The sequence below is a fragment of the Engraulis encrasicolus genome, chromosome 20 (genome assembly GCF_034702125.1).
Source record: "Engraulis encrasicolus isolate BLACKSEA-1 chromosome 20, IST_EnEncr_1.0, whole genome shotgun sequence".
In the NCBI taxonomy this organism is placed as follows: domain Eukaryota; kingdom Metazoa; phylum Chordata; class Actinopteri; order Clupeiformes; family Engraulidae; genus Engraulis; species Engraulis encrasicolus.
In genome coordinates, this window is record NC_085876.1 from 45048568 (window position 1) to 45068244 (window position 19677).

At 44.5% G+C, this 19677-nt stretch overlaps 1 protein-coding gene across 2 annotated transcripts in view; it reads left to right on the top strand.

Moving 5' to 3' along the window:
* The window catches only part of LOC134436684 (oxysterol-binding protein-related protein 10-like), a 168810-nt gene that overhangs the window by 117447 nt on the left and 31686 nt on the right, over positions 1-19677 (top strand). For both annotated transcript variants that reach the window (XM_063186011.1, XM_063186012.1), the window contains exons 6-7: positions 535-892; positions 8493-8632. In XM_063186011.1, the coding sequence (XP_063042081.1) occupies positions 535-892; positions 8493-8632 (498 nt within the window). The remainder of the gene's footprint in view (positions 1-534; positions 893-8492; positions 8633-19677) is intronic.

The following is a 19677-nucleotide window of genomic DNA, read 5'->3' on the forward strand; positions in this document are numbered from 1 at the left end:
CCTAGCCTGAGGGACAGTAGAAGAGCCGGGTTCAGTCCATTGACTTGCTGCTGCCAAAACTTGTTCCCCTCTTGTTGCTGGGTCTTTCCTTCATCTTGCCTCTTCTTTCCAGCCTAACGTCCTAAGATTTTCATAGGAGAGAAAGATATCCCAAACTCTGCCTACCAAATGTAAAGGAGTGTGCTCAAATTCGGTCTCCTAAGGGGGCGTTGCCTCCTCCTTCTTCTTGTCTTTTTGTGGCGTTTGGTGGCGGCTTGCACATGATGTGCGCTACTGCCATCTACTGTACAGTGGCAAGAGAACTCCATTTATTCTCAACCTCAAGACTCCAAAGGTCTCCTAACCGAAGGTCTCCTAAAGGGGCGTTCACCTGGCGTGAATTGGATCCCAGAAATGAACAAGCCTGGGGTATCTTTCTCACCTGTCAAAATCTTTGTAACTTCTCTCATCCCTCCTTTCGCTCCCTATTTCCCCTTTCCTAACGTGTCTCATCCTTCTTTTCTCTCTCTCTCTTTTCCCCCTGCCTGCCTGCAGGTGATGTCCCAAGCTGAGGGCCAGCAGAAGAGTCTGGTTCAGTCCATCGAGTCGCTGCCGACGCGCGGTCCAATCTCCTGCCTGGACCAGGACCTCCTCCTCCTGAAGGCCACCTCAGCCGCCACCCTCAGCTGCCTCGGAGAGTGCCTCAACATCTTGCAGCACAGCAGCGGTCACCACGCCAACAACCATCACCATGGACACAACAATCACCACGGAAACCACCTTAACCACCTGGGCCCCTCTTCTTCCAGCCTCACCCCTAACAACACCACCGCCACCACCAGGCCCGGACCTGGACTTGGGTCTAGATCGGGACCAGGACAGGGACTCGGATCGACTCACGACCCACCCACCGGTGAGTCCAGCCTGGGCCCACCACCCTTCCTCCTGGGGCCCCCGGACCCTGGGAAGGGCCCCATGGAGGTAGATTGCGGCCTATGTCCGTCCTTCTCGGGACCCTTGCAGCTGAACGTGTGCAATAAATGCTGTTGAAAGTAGTGCATGTTCTGTGTTCTGTTCTGTGGTGGTGTTTGTGGGTTGGCGTCGATTTGTCTGTTGGTTTGGTTTGATATGATTGTGTCAGTTGTGTTTTTTTCCCCTCTCATCCATGTTTTTGTTTCCATGTTTCTGTGTCTTATTGTTGTTGTTGAGTGTTACTTTCCATCCATTTCTTCTGTTGTTGACTCAAATGTTATAGATTTGCCTGTCTTGTTGTAACATTTGTCAACAGTGTTTACAACCACAAAATGGCCAACCATTGGTTTGTTCACAAAGACATATTGTGTGCGTGTGTGTGTGTTCGTGCGTGCGTGTGTGCGTGCGTGCGTGCGTGCGTGCGTGCGTGCGTGTGTGTATTTGCAATTTGGCAGGAAGTGACTGAGTTTGTATGCTGATAAAAGAAAGTGAAATATGAGTAAAAACTGAGTAAAATATGTATGAAGGAGAAAAGCAAAAACCAAGAGGTCGATTGTGTGAACTCACTTTCTTACTATGAACTTAATATACATCAGTGTCATGACAAATATCATGCCAAAGACCTTCTTCACAGAGGTGCCTATTGCCAAAGTAGTCTAGTGGCTTGTAAACTCTCCCAGGTCACAAAAACAATCATTATACCAACATAATCAGCTCCAATAAAATCCTTCCAAAGCAAATCTTCTCTGACCCAAGACTGTCTGTCTTTGTTAGGGCCTCCGCTCATCGGCTCCGACAAAGTGCGGAGCACTGCTCCACCAAAGTTCCATTGTTGTCAATACAACCCTGCACACTGGCGCCGATGTCCGTGGACACTCACAGATGTCGGCTAGCGATTAGAGACGAGTTCTATTTTGTTGGAGCCGCCCATTCACTATCCATGCTATGTTCGTATGAAATTGGGTTGGGGTGTCGGAATTTTGTCGGAAGCGAAAGTGCTCCGCAGTGCTGTCGGAACCGATGTGCGGAGGCCCTTAGTTTGCCCATGGACACAGGGGCGACAACATAGGGGGGTAAAGTAGGTCCCAAGTATCGGGGGAGTCATATTGGTCTTATTTTATGTTATTAATACAGGGCTGATAGCCATGCCTGAAATCCATGCCTGATTTCAGGCTTGACAGAATTTGCCCACAAAAAACATTGATAATAATTAGCCATTAGGTTATTCTTATCTCAGAAAGTGTTACAGGTTCAGGGTTTTCTTCTACTATCAGGCTTTAATAATGGTCATACACAGGCAATTAAAAGTTTGAATAATGTGTCAAAATAGGCCTACGTTACGTCACTATGAGTCGTTAGAGCAGGGAAAAAAGTTCAGGCACAGATTTTTTTTCACTATCATCCCTGTTAATATCATATAAACTGAGGGGAGGGAGCAGTCTATTGGAGCTGGATTCCAGAATTTGGTGCTACTGTATGCCCCTGCATGGACCTCTTCGACACTAATCCTTTCTGACCTCTGAAACTTGAGCCTCAAGGAGAGAGGTGATGCTTTGCTGTCCCAACAAGAGAGGTGAGTTAGAGGAGAGAGAATCAAGGACATATGCAAGTGAATCTCCAGCCAAACATATTGTTCACTCAGAAGAAAATCAAAGTCTAGTCAAGCAGTGTGCAGTGTGTCTTTAGGTTTTAAGAGTGTACTAATCCTGCTGTTATTAGCACCTCCCCTGTCTTTTTGTGCAAGTTAGTGTCAGACTAAACAGGAATGGATGAACTTTCCTCCTTAACTTTCAGACGAGTGTAAACAGCGGTACTAAAAAGACCTGGGGTGCATTTCTTGAAACCATAGTTGCTAACTATATGTTGTATTTTCTCGTTTGCAATACAGTTTCCCATTGACAACTATCCAAGTTGCTAACTGGCTAACAACAATGTTTTCATTAGTTCACTCTCTGAAATTTGGATTAAGCATGTATGCAGACATCTTCATTCTCGCTGGAGAACGGACTTCTCGTGATCGTGCCGCTCTCGCAGGAGAGTGGCTGTCCACGCGGTGGACCGATCATCAAAGTGCTTCACGGGGTCCACAGGGACCACTGCACTCAAGAAGCTGAGATAGATTACGTGGCGTATTGGGCAAGGTCGTGCTGAAGTACAAGCCGGGGCGAATAGCCGACTGTTGACTCCGTCAATCAGTCTGGCAAAAGCCATGACGAATCCGTCTCCGTGGACGATGGGAGATGGTCTGATCTTGCTCTATCATTTAAATTAATTGAAGTTCCAAACTCAAATTAAAACCCATATTGTGCTTTATTAGCATGTCTGTTACGTTACAGCGTCGCAATAGCATACAAATAACAAAACGAAAGTGTGAATATAGTTACCTTAACCAGTAGTAACAGAGCTCGCGGGTGAGTTCTACGTCACCACTCTCAACTGTTTGCTGATTGGCGAAACACTGAGAGAACCGAGCTCGAGGCTTTTGCCAGACGATGTGCGGAGCCAAAATCTTTGGGTGGAGTACAGAGGATGGCGTCGCGAGGCTACTGAAGTGCTACCACGGCTGAGAAATGTCTATGCAGTAAACATTCTCGAGCTCGGGAGTACAGGGCGCCAATGAGGGCTCAGGCAGTATCTGATATGCCCGCAGATATGTGCGAACTCTGAGTGGATGATGGTTGGAGAGCAATGGAGTGAGGTTATCTGAGATGAAGCTAGGGCAATACGCGAATCGATAGCGGCGTGAGGGAGGCGAACAGGGAGGTGGTGGGTGCAAGCGAGAAAGAACATTTCTGACTGGAGACAGGTGAGTGGAGAATAAATACTAAAGTTAATTAAGGGGCGTTCCAAATATTCTGTGCGCTGAAATTCCACCGAATGAAGGCAGAGCGGAGAATGAGATGCAGCTGGTTAAAAAGTCGTGCCTATCTTTCGCGCTGAATTCAGACAATTGACATTTGAGCAGAGAATAGAATGCAGGTGGTAATTAGGCATGCCAAATTTCATTACGCTTCTCCCGAACTTTCGTTTTTAACAAAACGTGCATTTCGAGAAACGCACCCCTGGATGAGTGAACATCTTCACAGACAAGGAGATGTGTAACTTGAGACTTGGAGAGAAGGGAAAGGTATGTCTACATGGTGCTATGTGTTGCACAGGGATAAGGTCACAAGGTCATTTGAAGGATGCCAAACAGGTGAGCTTAGGTGGGGGTTGATCCAAGGGGCTCTCCTCCTCCCCCTCAAACTGTGAAGCATATAGTACTGTATCTCTTGTTAAAATGACATTCTATCATTTCTGGAAATATGCTCATTGTGACCTAAATAATTGAGTCGTTATACTTTAACCTTCCTCTCTCTTTCTTTGAGTCATTCTCTTAGTCTGGTGATATTCTGCTACAGTAGTGTCAAGATGGCACATACGCATCATTGACCCAGATCTGGTTCATACGCATCATTGACCCAGATCTGGTTCAATGGCGATGCATGCAGTGTTGCCAGATTGGGTTGTTTCCCATCCAATTGGGCTGCTTAGGATGGCCGACTGCAGGTACAAAATGGGTGAAAAGGCCATTTGGATGGGTTTTTCCTTAACGTTTATGGCCATAGAAATCAATAGAATTTCAAACTGGACAGGATTTAGTGCTTCCAGGCAGGTTTTGAGCTTTTTTTGGGCTGGAAATCAGTCTCATCTGGCAACCCTGGATGCATGTTAGTTTGGAGGTACAAGTTGAATCACGAGACTCAGAGAGTGACTGGAGGAAAGGTAAGGTAAGGAAAGGTAAGGTAAGGAAAGGTAAGGCTCAATTATCTAACGAGAGTGAGGCAGGGAATTAACATATTTCGAAGGAGATATGAAGAATTCACATAGTATTTCCATGGTGGAATGTCGCTTTGATGTTAAGGAAGGGTCCAGTAGGGCAGGGGGGGAGAGGGGTGACCACCTCACACTACCTCTTGTCTTCCCTCCCTCCCTCCCTCCCTCTCTACCTTCCTTCCTTCCTTCCTTCCTCCTTCCTATGTCTCCCTGTTTCTGTCTATCTGTGTGTCTGTCTGCAGTCACCTTGCCCTGTGTGATAGGCAGAGGCCTGTGCGGGATGGGACCCCCCAGTCGCAAGTATAAGTCAGTCTCGTCCTTTCGCTGCCTGCCAGGAGCGCCATGTGTGGATCTTCCCCATGAGCTCGAGCCATGTAGTAGTTTCCATGCACCTCACTCTCCCTAGCTCTGCCCCTCCTCTGCCTCCCTTCCTCTTCCTTCCTTCCTTCTGTTTTCTTTCATTCACAGGACCCCAGACAGTACAGGGCTGGTGGAATGGTACAGTATGGTGTAGAAGATAAGATGCCATTGCTGCCAAGCAAAGCTGCTGTGTGGTGTATTAGAGAATAGTGTGGGGTGCAGAGCGGTGGCTGTGTGAAGGTTTCAGCCTGAAGGTTTCAGGACTTTCTAGTCTCCGGTAGAGATGTTTTTATGTTGGAGTCCTGAAGGACACAGCCACAACTCTTCATCTCCTCCTATAGTAGTAGATCCATCAAGAAAAATCAAAGACAGGACTTAACAGGATAAAAGACAAGGGGACTTTTGCATGTACTGCAGCCCAACTATTTGGAGGCACCACGATTCGCTGTATGTAGGTTTGGCAGGACCAGGACTGGTTGGTGTAAGGTCGACAGGGGGTCGACAGACGATGCATCTTGTATGTCCAAGACCAGGGTTTCCCAAACTATGGTGCGTGCAGCAATGGTGGATATGTGTTTTTTTTATCCAACATTAATGAACATAAGGTAGTTTTAATTGTTTGATGAATCGTATGCTGGAAGGAGCCATCTGTATCTCCTAGACTTGTCATGCAACAAGTTCCATTGTAGTGATGGCAGAAAAAAATGCCAGGTCGATTGGAAATGAGGATTGCCCAAAATGTGCGGCTGTGCAACATTTTCTTAGGGGGTGCGCGGAACACATTGAAATGTAAAAGGGGATGCACGAAGGGAAACGTTTGGGAACCGCTGTCCAAGACTATTCACCCTGCATCCAGTCCAGCTCAGTCCTGTTACCCATTGATGAGGAGCCCTTGCTTCGTTCTTTCTCTCCCATGTCCTGTTTGTGCCCCGCTTGCCCCTCAAGAAGCAGTTACTGAAATTGAAGTTATTTTGTTGTTGTTGTTGTTTTGGCTGTTGTTTCGGCCTCCCTTGGCCTGGGCTTCTGGTCAAGCCTACTACACTAAGCCTACTACAAGTAGCAGGATTACCGAAATCTCCCCGAGAGCTGAACAGAACAGAGACGGGAGCCTTGACCCATAAAAGACTCCAGAAGCCAGGGCCAAGAGAGCTGGGTGTCATTTGTTTACGTTTTTTCATTTGTTTGTTTGCAAACGGCAAAGCTCCTTGAATGCGGAGTTGTGTGACCTTGCTCTCAAGCCTCTTAAGTGGTGGGCCTCATTTGGAGGCTACAGTATTTGTTGGCATGCTACCTTCTGGCTGCTATGTCCTTGCTGACGAGACCAGGGTCAATGGGTGGAACAAACAGTTTCCAGACAGGTCTAGGAAGGTTCAGAAGAGAAAAGGGGCTGCAGAGGAAGTGTACTGTACTATGGGACAAGAGGGAGGGTGACGGAGGGGAAAAGGAGGGGGTGGGTGGGGGCGCGGAGTTTGTGATCTTGTGAGTCCACACAGCCTGTGCAAAAGGAGTGAACAGGAGCAGAATCAATCGAGCGACCCCAAAAAAGGTAACTTTAGTGCAAAACTTGCTCAAATTATTTTCCCCCTGCGCTTTAGCGTGATTGTGTCTCTTGCATGTCATGCCGTGCCCATGTTTGACCTGGTCTGATTTGGACTGATGGAGCTTTCTCTTTGCATCATGTATGCACATTGCATGCATGGTTTTTGCTGTGCCTCGCTCGCTGCCTTTTGCCTGGCTTTGTGTGTGTACTGTGTGTATGAATGCTTGTGACTTGGTCAAGGAAACTTTTGACAAGATAAGAGGTCTTGTCCTGGAAAATGAAATGCACAATTATCTTCACTCTCATGAAAGTGGTTATTACCACCCTAAACCCTAATGAATATAAGAACTGCTAATGGTTATGCATTTAGGTTCTTTATGTTCTAAATTTAATTCATTGATTGAATTGATTAACTTGATAATAAAAGAGGCTAATACCACCCTAAACCCTAATTATTATAAGAAGCATTTAGGTTCTTTATGTTCTAAATTTAATTCCTTGATTCACTTGATAATGACATTTTCAGGCTTTTAGATAGAGCATATACCAGAGTGCAGAAAACCCTAAAAATCTTAAAAAGGGGATGGCTTGGCTTGCCAGCGTGGTGTCAGGCAGTTTGTCTCTAGACTGACGTGATCTGGGCAGGAGACGAGCCATCTCAGCACATCGTTCCAGCTGCTCATAATAGGGAGGCATTTAGGCCTTCACACACGCCAGATTTACACAGGCAGTTAAAAGGTAGCCTGGTCCTGACCATCCCATAATACTTCCATTTCAACAGTGCGGAGCCAAGTCTCTTGACGGAAGTACGTAGGATGGTGCGCAACGCAAGGCTAGTTAAAAGGGCCAAGGCTTTCTCTGTTTTAGCCAGATGATGCATCCAGTCCCTTGGCTATTAGAATAAGAGTTCAGCATTTTCCGTGTGTTACAAAATTGCAGTTCTGCTATGACTGCTATCTGTGTCCACACGAACAAAAGAGAGAAACAAGGAATTTCCCTTAAGTGAGGGTTGAGTTCTCTGTAGATTTGTATAGAGGTTATAATATAACACATATGCGCTGCAGCATCTGCAGATCATTTATGTGAGGGTTGCATTTTCCTGAATTCCCTGTAGATTTGCATAGAAGTTATAATACAGTATAATACATATGTACTGTATGTGCTGCAGCATCTGCTGATACTTTATGTGCTGCCAATTATGAAACTCCTCTTGATGGCAAAAGTGATGGGACAGAAATTACCATAAGATTTATTAGTCAGCTTGAACTATTTATCATAAAACGTAAATAAAGTAATCTATTAATTAGATTTGCAAATTTGCAGTAAATTATAAAATATCTTCATAATATGCAGTTTATCAGTTTTATACTTTGGCTTCAAACTACAACATCATCAACATAGACATTCATAAGATCTATTAGTCAGCTTGAATTATTTATCACAAGAAGTAATTTTAATCTATTGATTTAATTTGCCCTACATTACAAAATGTCTCCATAGTATGCAGTATTAAGGCTTCAATATTGGTATCAATATTATGGTTTGACTTAAAACTACGACATCATCTATGTAGACATCCTTGCAGGCTTCACCAACGGTCTTTCAAGCATTACCAATTGTGCTGATAATAAAAGGGAAGGAGCTGCCTTGCATGTGTGCATTTCTGCACAGTAAATGTTGCAGTGTTAATTCAACACTTAGAGAGTTCATTTAGGTCCAAATTATGTCAAATAAACTCTCTAAGTGTTAAATGAGCACTGCAGAATTTACTGTGTGTGAGTATGAGGAGTGTTTTCTCTGACTGTCTGGTTATGTGTTTTGATAGATTCGTTAGATGCCATCCCGTTTTGGACTGTGCCCAGATGTGTGTCATCAGAGAGGCTGGGGAGCGGGGATGAGACATCACTGGGTACCCCCGAGCCAGCTCTGGCTCTGAAGAAGAAGGCCCTGCCACAGAATTCTGAGGTAATACTACTTTTCCTATGCTTTCTAATGAATCCTATGATTTCTAATGATTTCTAATTTCTTATCACCAAGGTACGATTTACCGAGAAAAAACAAAAAAAAACCTGAACAGAGAACGGGGTATATTTTCTAGATTGTAAGCAATATCTATGGAGAATTAAGTCATGTTATGTAGAAGAAGTGCAGATATCAAAACCAGAAGGGGAGAAACCCCCCACCCTTGCATCCATTAATGACTAATTTTATGCAGGGGCTGGCCCAAAATAAGTTTGAGTAATCAGTGTGTGATGTTCTTGATTGGTTCTTGGTTCTCTTGGTTCTTGATTCATAAGTCTTATATCTCTCTACCTGTCTTACACCTACACCTGTCTCAAGAAAGGATTGTGTACAGGGATACACACATTTTGTTTCCTGTTGCCATAAGGTGGTGGATTGTGGGAAATGCAGTTTTTGATGGAGCTTCCACCTCTGCATTTACTTGTTGATCTTGTTTCACTATTGTTTTGTGGCACCAGTGCCAGGTTTGCCTTGTGCCGCCAGGGGTCAATGCAGCTGCAATGCAGCCTTATGTCCCATCACTTCATCTTCAGCATTTTTCTGAGATTTTTGGAGTGACCTGGACCCTGTTTCTCGAAAATCCTCTTTGCTAACCAGTTAGCAACTTACCAGCTTTCTAATGAGAAATTGCATTGCAATTAAATAAGTTGTTAACTTAGTTAGCAACGACTCTGCTGGGAAATGCACCCCAGATCTGAATTCCTACCTTTGTGTTTACTTTACTGCATTTCACTTCATTTTATTTCATCATTGTTGATTTTGTGGCAGCAGTGTCAGATTTGTTTTGGGTTGTCTGAGGTCAACAGGGCTGCAGTGTACTGTACCGCAGGCTTCTCTGCTGCTATCACTTCATCTTTAGCAACCTTGGCTCTCCAAATGTCAACATAATTACCGCGCTGGCTCAGAATTTCCATGCTCTGTCTCTGTCTCTGTCTCGTTCTCCCTGCCTCCCTCCCTCTCTCCCTCTCCCTCTCTCAATCCATCTCTCTCTGTCCTCTCTCTCTCTCTCTCTCTCTCTCTCTCTCTCTCTCTCTCTCTCTCTCTCTCCCTCTATCTCTCTCTCTCTCTCTCTCTCTCTCTCTCTCTCTCTCTCTCTCTCTCTCTCTCTCTCTCTCTCTCTCTCTCTCTCTCTCTCACTGGATGATTTTCTCTTCTCATTCGTTTTTCCCTTTTTTCATTCGTTCTGGCCCTTCACCCTCCACTCTCAGTCTACTTTTTCCTTCACGTCCCACTTAGCAGAATACGTGAGTGAGTTTAAATGGTCTCGTCGTCTGTGTAGGCTACAGCGGCATTGTTGTTGTTGTGTCTTCCACTGAAACCCACTGCCCCATTTCTCTTCCACACGTGGGCCTTAATACCAGTGGGGAATAGCTCATTGCTCTGCCAGTGGGATTCTTTGCTTGTTACTGAAAATAGCATTTTATTACAGCACTGGGTCAATTATGTTTTAGTAACAGCACACGTCAGGGTGTTGCAACAACAGCTAATGACACTATTGTATGGATTGTTTTGTTTAGTTTCTTTTTAGTTTTTAGTGGATCATCTAAGCCAGGGGTGGGGAACTTTTTTCATTCGAGGGGCCACTTCAAATTCATCGGAGGGCCGTAAAAGTCCTCCGAGGGCCGTATTATGAACACAAACCAGGATTTCCCCCTGCACTTTAGGCATATATTCAAGGCAGCCACCTTTAAAACAGACCCCACCTTCTCTAGGTCCCCTGAATATAATTTAATTGTATTGGAAATTTATTTTATACGTTTCCTTTACAAAATATATCCTATTTCACGTGAAGCTGCATGACATTAAAACTATATCGGCGGCCGGATAAAACGGCCTCAAGGGCTCAACGTCTGGGCCTAAAAAACGTCATTGACCCTACTACTACTACTACTACTACTATTACTACTACTGCTACTACTACTACTACTACTACTGCTACTGCTACTGCTACTGCTACTACTACTACTACTGCTACTACTACTACTACTACTACTACTACTACTACTACTACTACTGCTACTACTACTACTGCTACTACTACTACTACTACTACTGCTACTACTACTACTACTACTACCACTACTACTACTACTACTACCACTACTACTACTTACGCTCATTACGACATTACTACAATATGACATTACAAACATACTTCACTAACTACCACTTAGTCCTTACCATTCTTATAATCTTCTAATAGTGGCTGTGTCTTAAGGGGATCATTAACTGCCATAGCGGCCGGGTACAACATGGAAAGTGGATCAAAAGAAAAAGACAAAGAAAAAATAGCCGTTTGATGAAGCCAAATCTCCAGTTCTGTTCTCTCCCAACTGCTTTTAGTCCGCCCGATTCTCCGAGACAGACATCATTATATTGTAGCCTGCTGTGTGGGAGGGTGTTTCAGCGACAAAAAATATGTCTGGATGACGAGAGGTGGGGGTGGAGGAGAGATTCTCACTAACAGACTGCTTTGTCGGTCTGTCTGTCTGTCAGTCGGTCTGTCAGTCAGTCGATCTGTCTGTCGGTCTTTTAGTCTGTCTGTCTGTCAGTCAGTCTGTCTGTCAATCTGTCTGTCAGTCGGTCTGTCTGTCTGTCTGTCTCTGTCTCCTCCACAGTGTGTTCATTTTCACACATCCTTCTCACTATCTTTCGCCAGGCGGCTTCAGAACTTACAGCACCACTTGTTACATTCTGATTAAGACTGTTTTCAGAATCAAAATCAGAATCACTTTCCACATTATGCTTTAAAACGTATACCTACAATAGTACGGACGGTGCCCTAGTCGGTTGAGCCATGGCCATGGCTAAGGTCAGATCTTCAACTTTTTCACTCTAACTATTGCTCTACAGCACTAGTTCTTAACCTGGGTCTGCAAACAGTATTTTGTCTGTGTTGAGGTTTATACCAAAATTGTACAAATTAAAACCAAATTCAAGCATATTTCTTGGCTCCCAAGTAATCCCACGAAGGTAGTGAGGATTAATGTCCCGAGCAAGAGACGATGGAACTAATCACTTGCTGCTCTACGGTATACTCAGAGTTCTACTAGCACATTCTCATGCTCCTTTCATACACAGTTTATATATAGCTCATTTTATCGACTTTCATCTTTGAGTTATACATTTTTAATAAATTTGCTCTATTCTGATTAAGCAGCCGGCTTTAATCACATTGGGTGCAAATCCTCTTACATGGATTTCTTTTTCATTCTCCTCAATTCTTCAATTTCATTTTCTCTCCTGGTTAACTGTACAGTTCAGTTCAACTCTGTCTCTGTCTCTCTGTCTCTGTCTCTGTGTCTCTGTGTCTCTGTCTCTGTCACTGTCTTCCTGTCTCTGTCTGTCTCTGTCTCTGTCTCTGTGTCTGTCTGTCTCTGTCCCCTGTCTCTGTCTCTGTCTCTGTCTCTATGTCTGTCTCTGTCTCTTTCGGTCTCCCTGTCTCTGGCTCTGTCTCCGCCTCACTCTGTCTGTCTGTCTGTCTGTCTGTCTGTCTGTCTGTCTGTCTGTCTGTCTGTCTGTCTGTCTGTCTGTCTGTCTCTCTCTCTCTCTCTCTCTCTCTCTCTCTGTATGTTAAAAGTTCTCAGGGTTTGGGGCGGTGTGTGTGTGTGTGGAAAGTAGGTCAGACAGGAGGAGAGCGAGAAAAAGAGCGTGAAGAGGGAGAGGAGGAGAGAAGAGGAAGAAGGAGCGAGAGAGAGAGCGAGGGAACCGTGTCCCCAGAGAAGGGGTCTTGTGCTTGCAGTGTGCTTGCTCTTATTATAAGGCTGTGATGTCAGAGACTGATGTCGGAGTCGGAAAGAGTCTCTAAAAAAGCTGGAGGTCCCAAATAATATCCGGGATCTGTGATGGAAACCAAAGGCATCATTCATTTTTAGATTTTGTGAGGAATGTATTTCGATTGCATTAGTCTGACACTATGTGCAATTCTCTTTGTGCTCTTTTTGTACATGTGCATCCCAGAGCTTGAACTGAATACAATTCACCATATAATTTTGATGTTTTTTTTGAGAGAGAGAGAGAGAGAGAGAGAGAGAGAGAGAGAGAGAGAGAGAGGATAAAGAAAAGGTTAGTTAAATAGAGAGAGTTGAAAGTTCACTGGCATATTTTCAAATATTTTCGAATTTGTTTGAATCCTACCCTATCCAGTTCTGATTTATTCTTCAGACATACATTTTGAATGTGACCTTTCTCAAAAATGATTACGTGTGATGGATACATAACTATCCACTCCTTCCCTCCCTCCCCATCCAGTGGCAGAACATTTGCCCACAGGGCCCCAGGGCAAAACACTGATGGGCCCCACCATACGGACATGCCAAGGTCACAATCAGGCCCCCTCCACCAATATGAGAGGATCCTGAGCCCAGGGTAAAATGCCCTGCTTGCCCCGTCTATTACAATACATTACATTGCATTTGGCAGACGCTTTATAACCAAATCGACTTTCAAAAGAGGACATAATCATAGCCAACATCACAAGCAAATACAAAGTGCACATGAAATATGCAGAACAACAAGTGCAGTTGCAAAGAAGGGTTAGTTTTTTAAATTTTATTATTATTATTATTTTAAGAGTACACACACAGCACACACACATAAACTAAACAAAAATAAACATCATGTCAAGAGTCTGCCCTTGGGCTAGGCCAGCTCTCTAGAAGATACTCTCGAAAGAGGAAGGTCTTTACTTGTTTCTTGATGTGCTTAGTCTTACTGCCTCTGGGAGACCGTCTGTACATAGGTTTCCCGTTAACAAACATTCCCACTGTGAGGAGGGGCAAGATGCTGAGCAACTGCCAGCCAACCACATGAGCACATTGTTTGAGTGACATCAGTTTTCTTTTTTTGTGGTCTTTTTAGACTTTATTATGGACAGGACAGTATGAGAGGTTGACAGGAAGCAGATGGGGAGAGAGAGAGAGAGAGAGAGAGAGAGAGAGAGAGAGAGAGAGAGAGAGAGAGAGAGAGAGAGAGAGAGAGAGAGACGGGGAGGGGTCGGCAAAGGACCTGGGCCGGGAATCGAACCTGGGTCAGCCGCATGGCTGGCGAGTGCCCTACCGGATGGCCACGGCAGGGCCAAGTGACAGCAGTTTTCAGTTGAAGAGTGAGCAGCCAGGGGTGCGTGCGCAAACAGGGATTGTTTACAAACGGGAAACCTGTCTATAGCTTGCCAGGCCGTGCCCTCCTAGTGACGCAACACCTTCAGCGTTGCTACCAGTCAGGTCAAGAGCAATGCAAGTACTTTCTGAACTCCCGTGAAATCGGGAACTCCGCTCACTTTTTTGGAATGCAAACAGCCATTAGCAACTCAAGGGAGGCGGGTCAACCATGCCGTTTGGGAAATGTTAATTGTTATGTTTTTGGTCAGACCAAAAAAGTCTCAAGGAGATTTGAAAGTCGATGATAATCAGGCTAGTCTATAGCTCCACTTCCCTCCCAATCACCATCTGACAGTCATCCCTGCCCCTCTCTTACAGATGCCCAGCTGTGTAACGATGTTTGGCGGCTGTCGTAGCTGGTTTTGTGTGTATTAATATGCAATGAATGAACGAAAGAATGATGGGAAGAAAGTTGTCGGCCGGAGAACAACAGCAGAGGACATAGTCATAATAAGTTTGCCAAACCTGATAAAGTTTGCCGTCACATTCTCTCTGTGTGTAGTGTGTGTGTGTGTGTGTGTGTGTGTGTGTGTGTGTGTGTGTGTGTGTGTGTGTGTGTGTGCGCGTGTGCGTGTGTGTGTGTTTTTGTGTGTGTAAAAGGTGTGTGTCTCAGACAATTCTGTGTGAATGATGGCAATATTAACAATACTCGGCACCTAGTACCACCTGACACTTCACATAATATCCAATTACAGTGTGTGTGTGTGTGTGTGTGTGTGTGTGTGTGTGTGTGTGTGTGTGTGTGTGTGTGTGTGTGTGTGTGTGTGTGTGTGTGTGTGTGTGTGTGTGTGTGTGTGTGTGTGCGCGCGCGCGAGTGTGCGTGTGTTTGTGTGCGAGTGTGCGTGTGTTTGTGTGCAAGTGTGTGTGTGTTTGTGTATGGGTCAGACTCCTCCAATATACATAATTACCTTTCTTCTTCAGAGGTGTCTTGAGGACATAGTGTGCGCGAGAGAGAGAGAGAGAGAGAGAGAGAGAGAGAGAGAGAGAGAGAGAGAGAGAGAGAGAGAGAGAGAGAGAGAGAGTGCAGGCTATAAATTGGAAAGTGCATGTTCTTGAGGGGATGTGGGGGAAAAAGTTGAGTATCAACTTTACTTTATGGAAAGGCACTGCTCATATATCATGTTCATCAGTTCAATAAATAGTGTTGACCCACCTTTGGATAAAACTGTCCTGGGCAGGATTTGGTGCACAGAAAAGATAAGAAGAGTTCAGATGCAAAACCCCCTAACTCCATTTCTGAAGACCTGCACTTCTATATTTTTAGAGAATCCCGTTGTTGGTTTGGTTTACATTCATGTACTTGATAATACATATAAATAGTTATATTACATAAAAATAAAAAATAAAAAATAAACAAATAAATAAATAAGCAATTTTAATAGCTTTGTATTAAATGAAAATGAATGAAGATTATTTTCTGAAATGGCACTTAGGGGGTTTTGCATCTGAACTCTTCATAAACAAGCTTTTTGTTTGAACTGGCCAACAAACAGGGGCGGATCTACCCAGTGGTGTAGTCTACGTAGAACGCAGGTATACGGAGTATACCCACTTCTAAATTTTAGGGGCTTTCAGTATACCCACTTAAAATAGATTGATCCATTGTTTAGAATAGCATAAATATACAGTAAACCCACTTCAAAAAATGCTTGAATATACAGTATACCCACTTCAAAAAAGTAGACTACACCGCTGGATCTACCCATTTTGCCCATCTGCCATTCTGGGCAAATTTGGTCCAGGCCCTTGGCAAGTTCGCCTCTGCCAAAAAAAAAAAAACTTTCATCAGTGTTTGTCTGTCTGTCTGCTGATCTGTCAGTCGTTTTGGAGATGGAATCTTCAGTCAGTCCCCTCACGCAGCGTCTCCGGGGTGACGAGACATGTGTCGACAGCTGTTGACTGTGTGTGTGTGTGTGTGTGTGTGTGTGCGTGCGTGCGTGCGTGCGTGCGTGCGTGCGTGCGTGTGTGTGCTTGCGTGCGTGCGTGCGAATGGGTGTGCATGTGTGTGTCGTGCCTTGACATTTTCCTCAAGATGGAGCGTCCTGCCAAAGCTCATTATTACAGTCACACACACACACACATACACACACAAACACACTCTCCTAATTACAGCCGACAGTCTCATCAATTCTTGCATCGTGAGCCATCATGGCCCTCGGTCTCTGGAGGGATGGGGGGCAGTCACGTCTGCAGGGATCGGGGTGCTAGCTTTATTTAGGTGTCATCGTAGGGCCGGGCTCCTACACTACATTTGATGTAGTTTATGGTAAACTTAATTATTATTTTTTGTTATTGTTTTTGAGCTTTTATTCCTTCTAGCTTTGAGGTGTTGATTGGCCACTGCTCATCTGTTTATAAGGTGCAGGATTCAGTTGAAATTTCTGTATAAAAAGGAGACGATACAGACACTTCAGGTCTTTTTTGTGCAAAGCTTTTCTTGAGATTATGTAAAGTAAATTCCTTGAATTCCTTTATTTCTGACAGGACAGTAGGCCTAGAGACAGGGGGATGGGGTAGTGACCTCAGGGGGGAATCGAACCCGGGTCTCTGGTAGGGGTGTAAATAATAATCGAAATGTATCACTACATCGATCCTACGAATCAAATCGTATTAAGTATCGGCGATAATCTGATCGCTGGCCCCTGCCCAATGCCCTAGCTGTTACTTGTGCAACATAATAAAAGTGATTGGGGAAAATAAATCTAATCAAATCGTATTGTATCATGGGGTATTCTTAAGTATTGAAAGTAATCGAATCGCTTCCTTCAAAAAATGATACCAAATCGTATCGTCATGTAAGCTCTGATTTACAGCCCTAGTCCCTGGTGTAACAGTACGGTACAGTACAGTAGTTGGCTATTTGAGCCACGAACTTTATTTTAGGGTTAAGAGGTTAGCCACTAATAAGGACCTAGCAAGCTCAAGCTCTGATTTTGCTCAACACGCTTGGTTGTATAAGCCAATTATACAGGCAGTAATTGGGCATGTACTGTCCTAGTGGTTCACTTTATTCTATTCTAAAGTGCTTCTGTGAAAGTGCTTCACAACTTTTTTTGGAATAAGCATCCCCTTGACCTCATCGTAAGGGAGGGGGGGGGGGGGGACTAGAGCGTGGCTCGGGCCGGTTTTTTCTGTCCGAGCCCGGCCCTCAGCCGACAGAAAAGAGATCAACCCCGACCCGAGCCCGAGACTAATTAAAATGTTTGTGTCCGAACCCGTCCGAAGCCCGAGACCACTGTAATAACAACAGAACCTGTGCGCAAGCAATATTTTCTATGTGGCCTCCTTCATACTCAAAATAGCACGTGATAAATAGCCAGGAAGGGCAACTAGGATGAGGCAATTTGCTGTAGCCTAATTTAGTTACGCACGCATAGTAAGTATAAACACACGCATACATGTGACAGCGCACCTTATGTTTCTTTCGGTTAGACCAGAGATGTTGGGTTCTGTGATCAAATGCATGGGAGGGGCGTGAGAGGATAAGAAAGGCGAAAACTAACGAATACGATTTGGATGCAGTCAGCGCAGCTATGGACGCATTTGTTACGTTACTGTTAGTGCAAATAAATCCCCGCGAGCCGGTGAAGATGCCACTCCTTGTCGTAAAGGATGGGCTATAAGTTCACCCCGAAGAACAGTAGCCTGTTCGGCCCTCCAAGAGAATGTCATTTCCCTGATGTCCATGCGGTCAATATAAAATCAGGAAAGGTTGCACGCGCATAGTTACAACTGTAGGCTACAGTAAAAGTGACAAGAATTAAGAACCTACGTGAAGGACATGAAATGTCACAGCGGACAAAGTAGTAACAGGAAACCTCTCCCTACCTTAGGCAACTCCACGTAGCGTGTGCGTCTTCTTTAATCCATATTATGCTCCTTGCTACCCCTTGCTGGAAATGTAATCCTTGGCGAGCAATGCAGTGACAAACTTCGTCATTTTATGTTCAACATTTAAGACAGCACCGAAGGCATGCTAAAACATGGCCTACACTAGGCCTACAACAAAAGACCACGCGTTCACTGACAACTGTATTTGGCGCTTATTAAGAAAGCAAGTTGACTCGGCATTCCTGCTCGGCTGACTGGGAGTGAGCGTCCATGTTGCCACTGGTAACTGGCGCGTGCATACAGCCAATAATAATCACTCGCACGAGTAGCCTACCAACATTTTCATTTACGCATATTCAATTACTTATTTTTTAATCACAAAACTGCCGTTTGCATGAACTGAAACGTTTCCTCTGATTGCTTACAATTTTCACAATGTCTGTTTGGTTCAAGCCCGAGCCCGACCCGAGTCCGACAGATATTCTATTTTTTATGTCCGAGTCCGGCCCGGCCCGTCGGGTTCCGACCCGGCCCGTCGGGCTTCGGTCGGGTTGCCATGCTCTGGGGGGGACACCAATGCCCCCCTTAGCATTAAAAAAAAAAAATAAACTTTTTTTCTGAGACAGCTACTATTTCATACTGCAAAATCAGTACTGTAACTGAGTCGGGGTAAGCAGGTCAACCTGGGTAATAGATGCCTAAAACTTGTTTTTAGTGACAGTCAAGTGTTTAGTGCAGGGATGTCAAACTCAGGCCCGCGGGCCAGACCACGGAGTCATTTTATTTGGCTCTCGAGATCATTTCAAATGTGTATTACAGTTGGCCCACATTATTCTCTATATACTGTACACTATACAGTACAGTATATATATACTGTATAATGTAATATAACTTGAACAGGAGATTTTGTGCCTCACAGGGATCACAGGGAGTGGCATAGGCCAGTGTATCACTACATCCCAGTGCATCAGTGAAACTACAACATATGCTCATATACTACAACAAACTACCATAATGACAGGATGACAGGATGAGTGTTCGTGAAATACAGTATGTCCAGATCAAAAGTTCAATAAGTCAATATGTTGAGTTCGGCACCGTGACTTCATCCGTGATTTTGATTTTGGCCCTCTGTGAATTTGAGTTTGACACCCCCCTGGGTCTAATGCAGTGTTTCCCAACCAGGGGTACGTGTACCACTAGGGCAGTGTTTCCCAACCAGGGGTACGTGTACCACTAGGGGTACGCGAGCACACTGCAGGGGGTACTTGGAAAAATGTTATTTTTACATCAAATGAATGGGGCAGTCACATAAGGACGGAGAAAGTGATATAGAACATGAATTAGGGGGTACTCATGGCACAACTAAGAGGTTTAGGGGGTACGCGAGACAAAAAAGGTTGGGGATCACTGCTGTAATGAGTCTTTCATGTGGCCTGCAGAGCCTTTACAAGACAGACTACTTTTAAATCCAAATTCATATGGACACTCAATATTTGGTAATAACACTTTACTTGACGCCGGCGTCATATGTACGATGGTGTCATAACATTGTCATAATGTGCCATGAATGTGTCATAAACATTGTCATAAACATTGTATGGCTTTGTCTTTAAGTGAAATTCGGTTATGACAGACAGGGCGAACAATGTCAACTTTTCATGGCCATAAAATAGCTCTGACTTTGTCATTATTTTTATGACTCGTTCATGACATTATTATGACACTGTTATGACGCTGTTATGTCATACGTATGACACCGGCGTCAAGTAAAGTGTTACCCAATATTTTTTTAATTACTTCCTAAAACGGGGTTATTGTGAACTTAGAGTTAACCAAGTCCATGGGCTACATGTAAATACCATTCCATATGTGCAGGTATGGCAAAGCTGAGTTATGTCACCGTCCATACACTATTTCTTATTATTGACAGGGGAGAGTTGCCCACGACATCTGTCCCTTCAGTCAATACTCTATACCGATGTGCCCCTTGGGAGA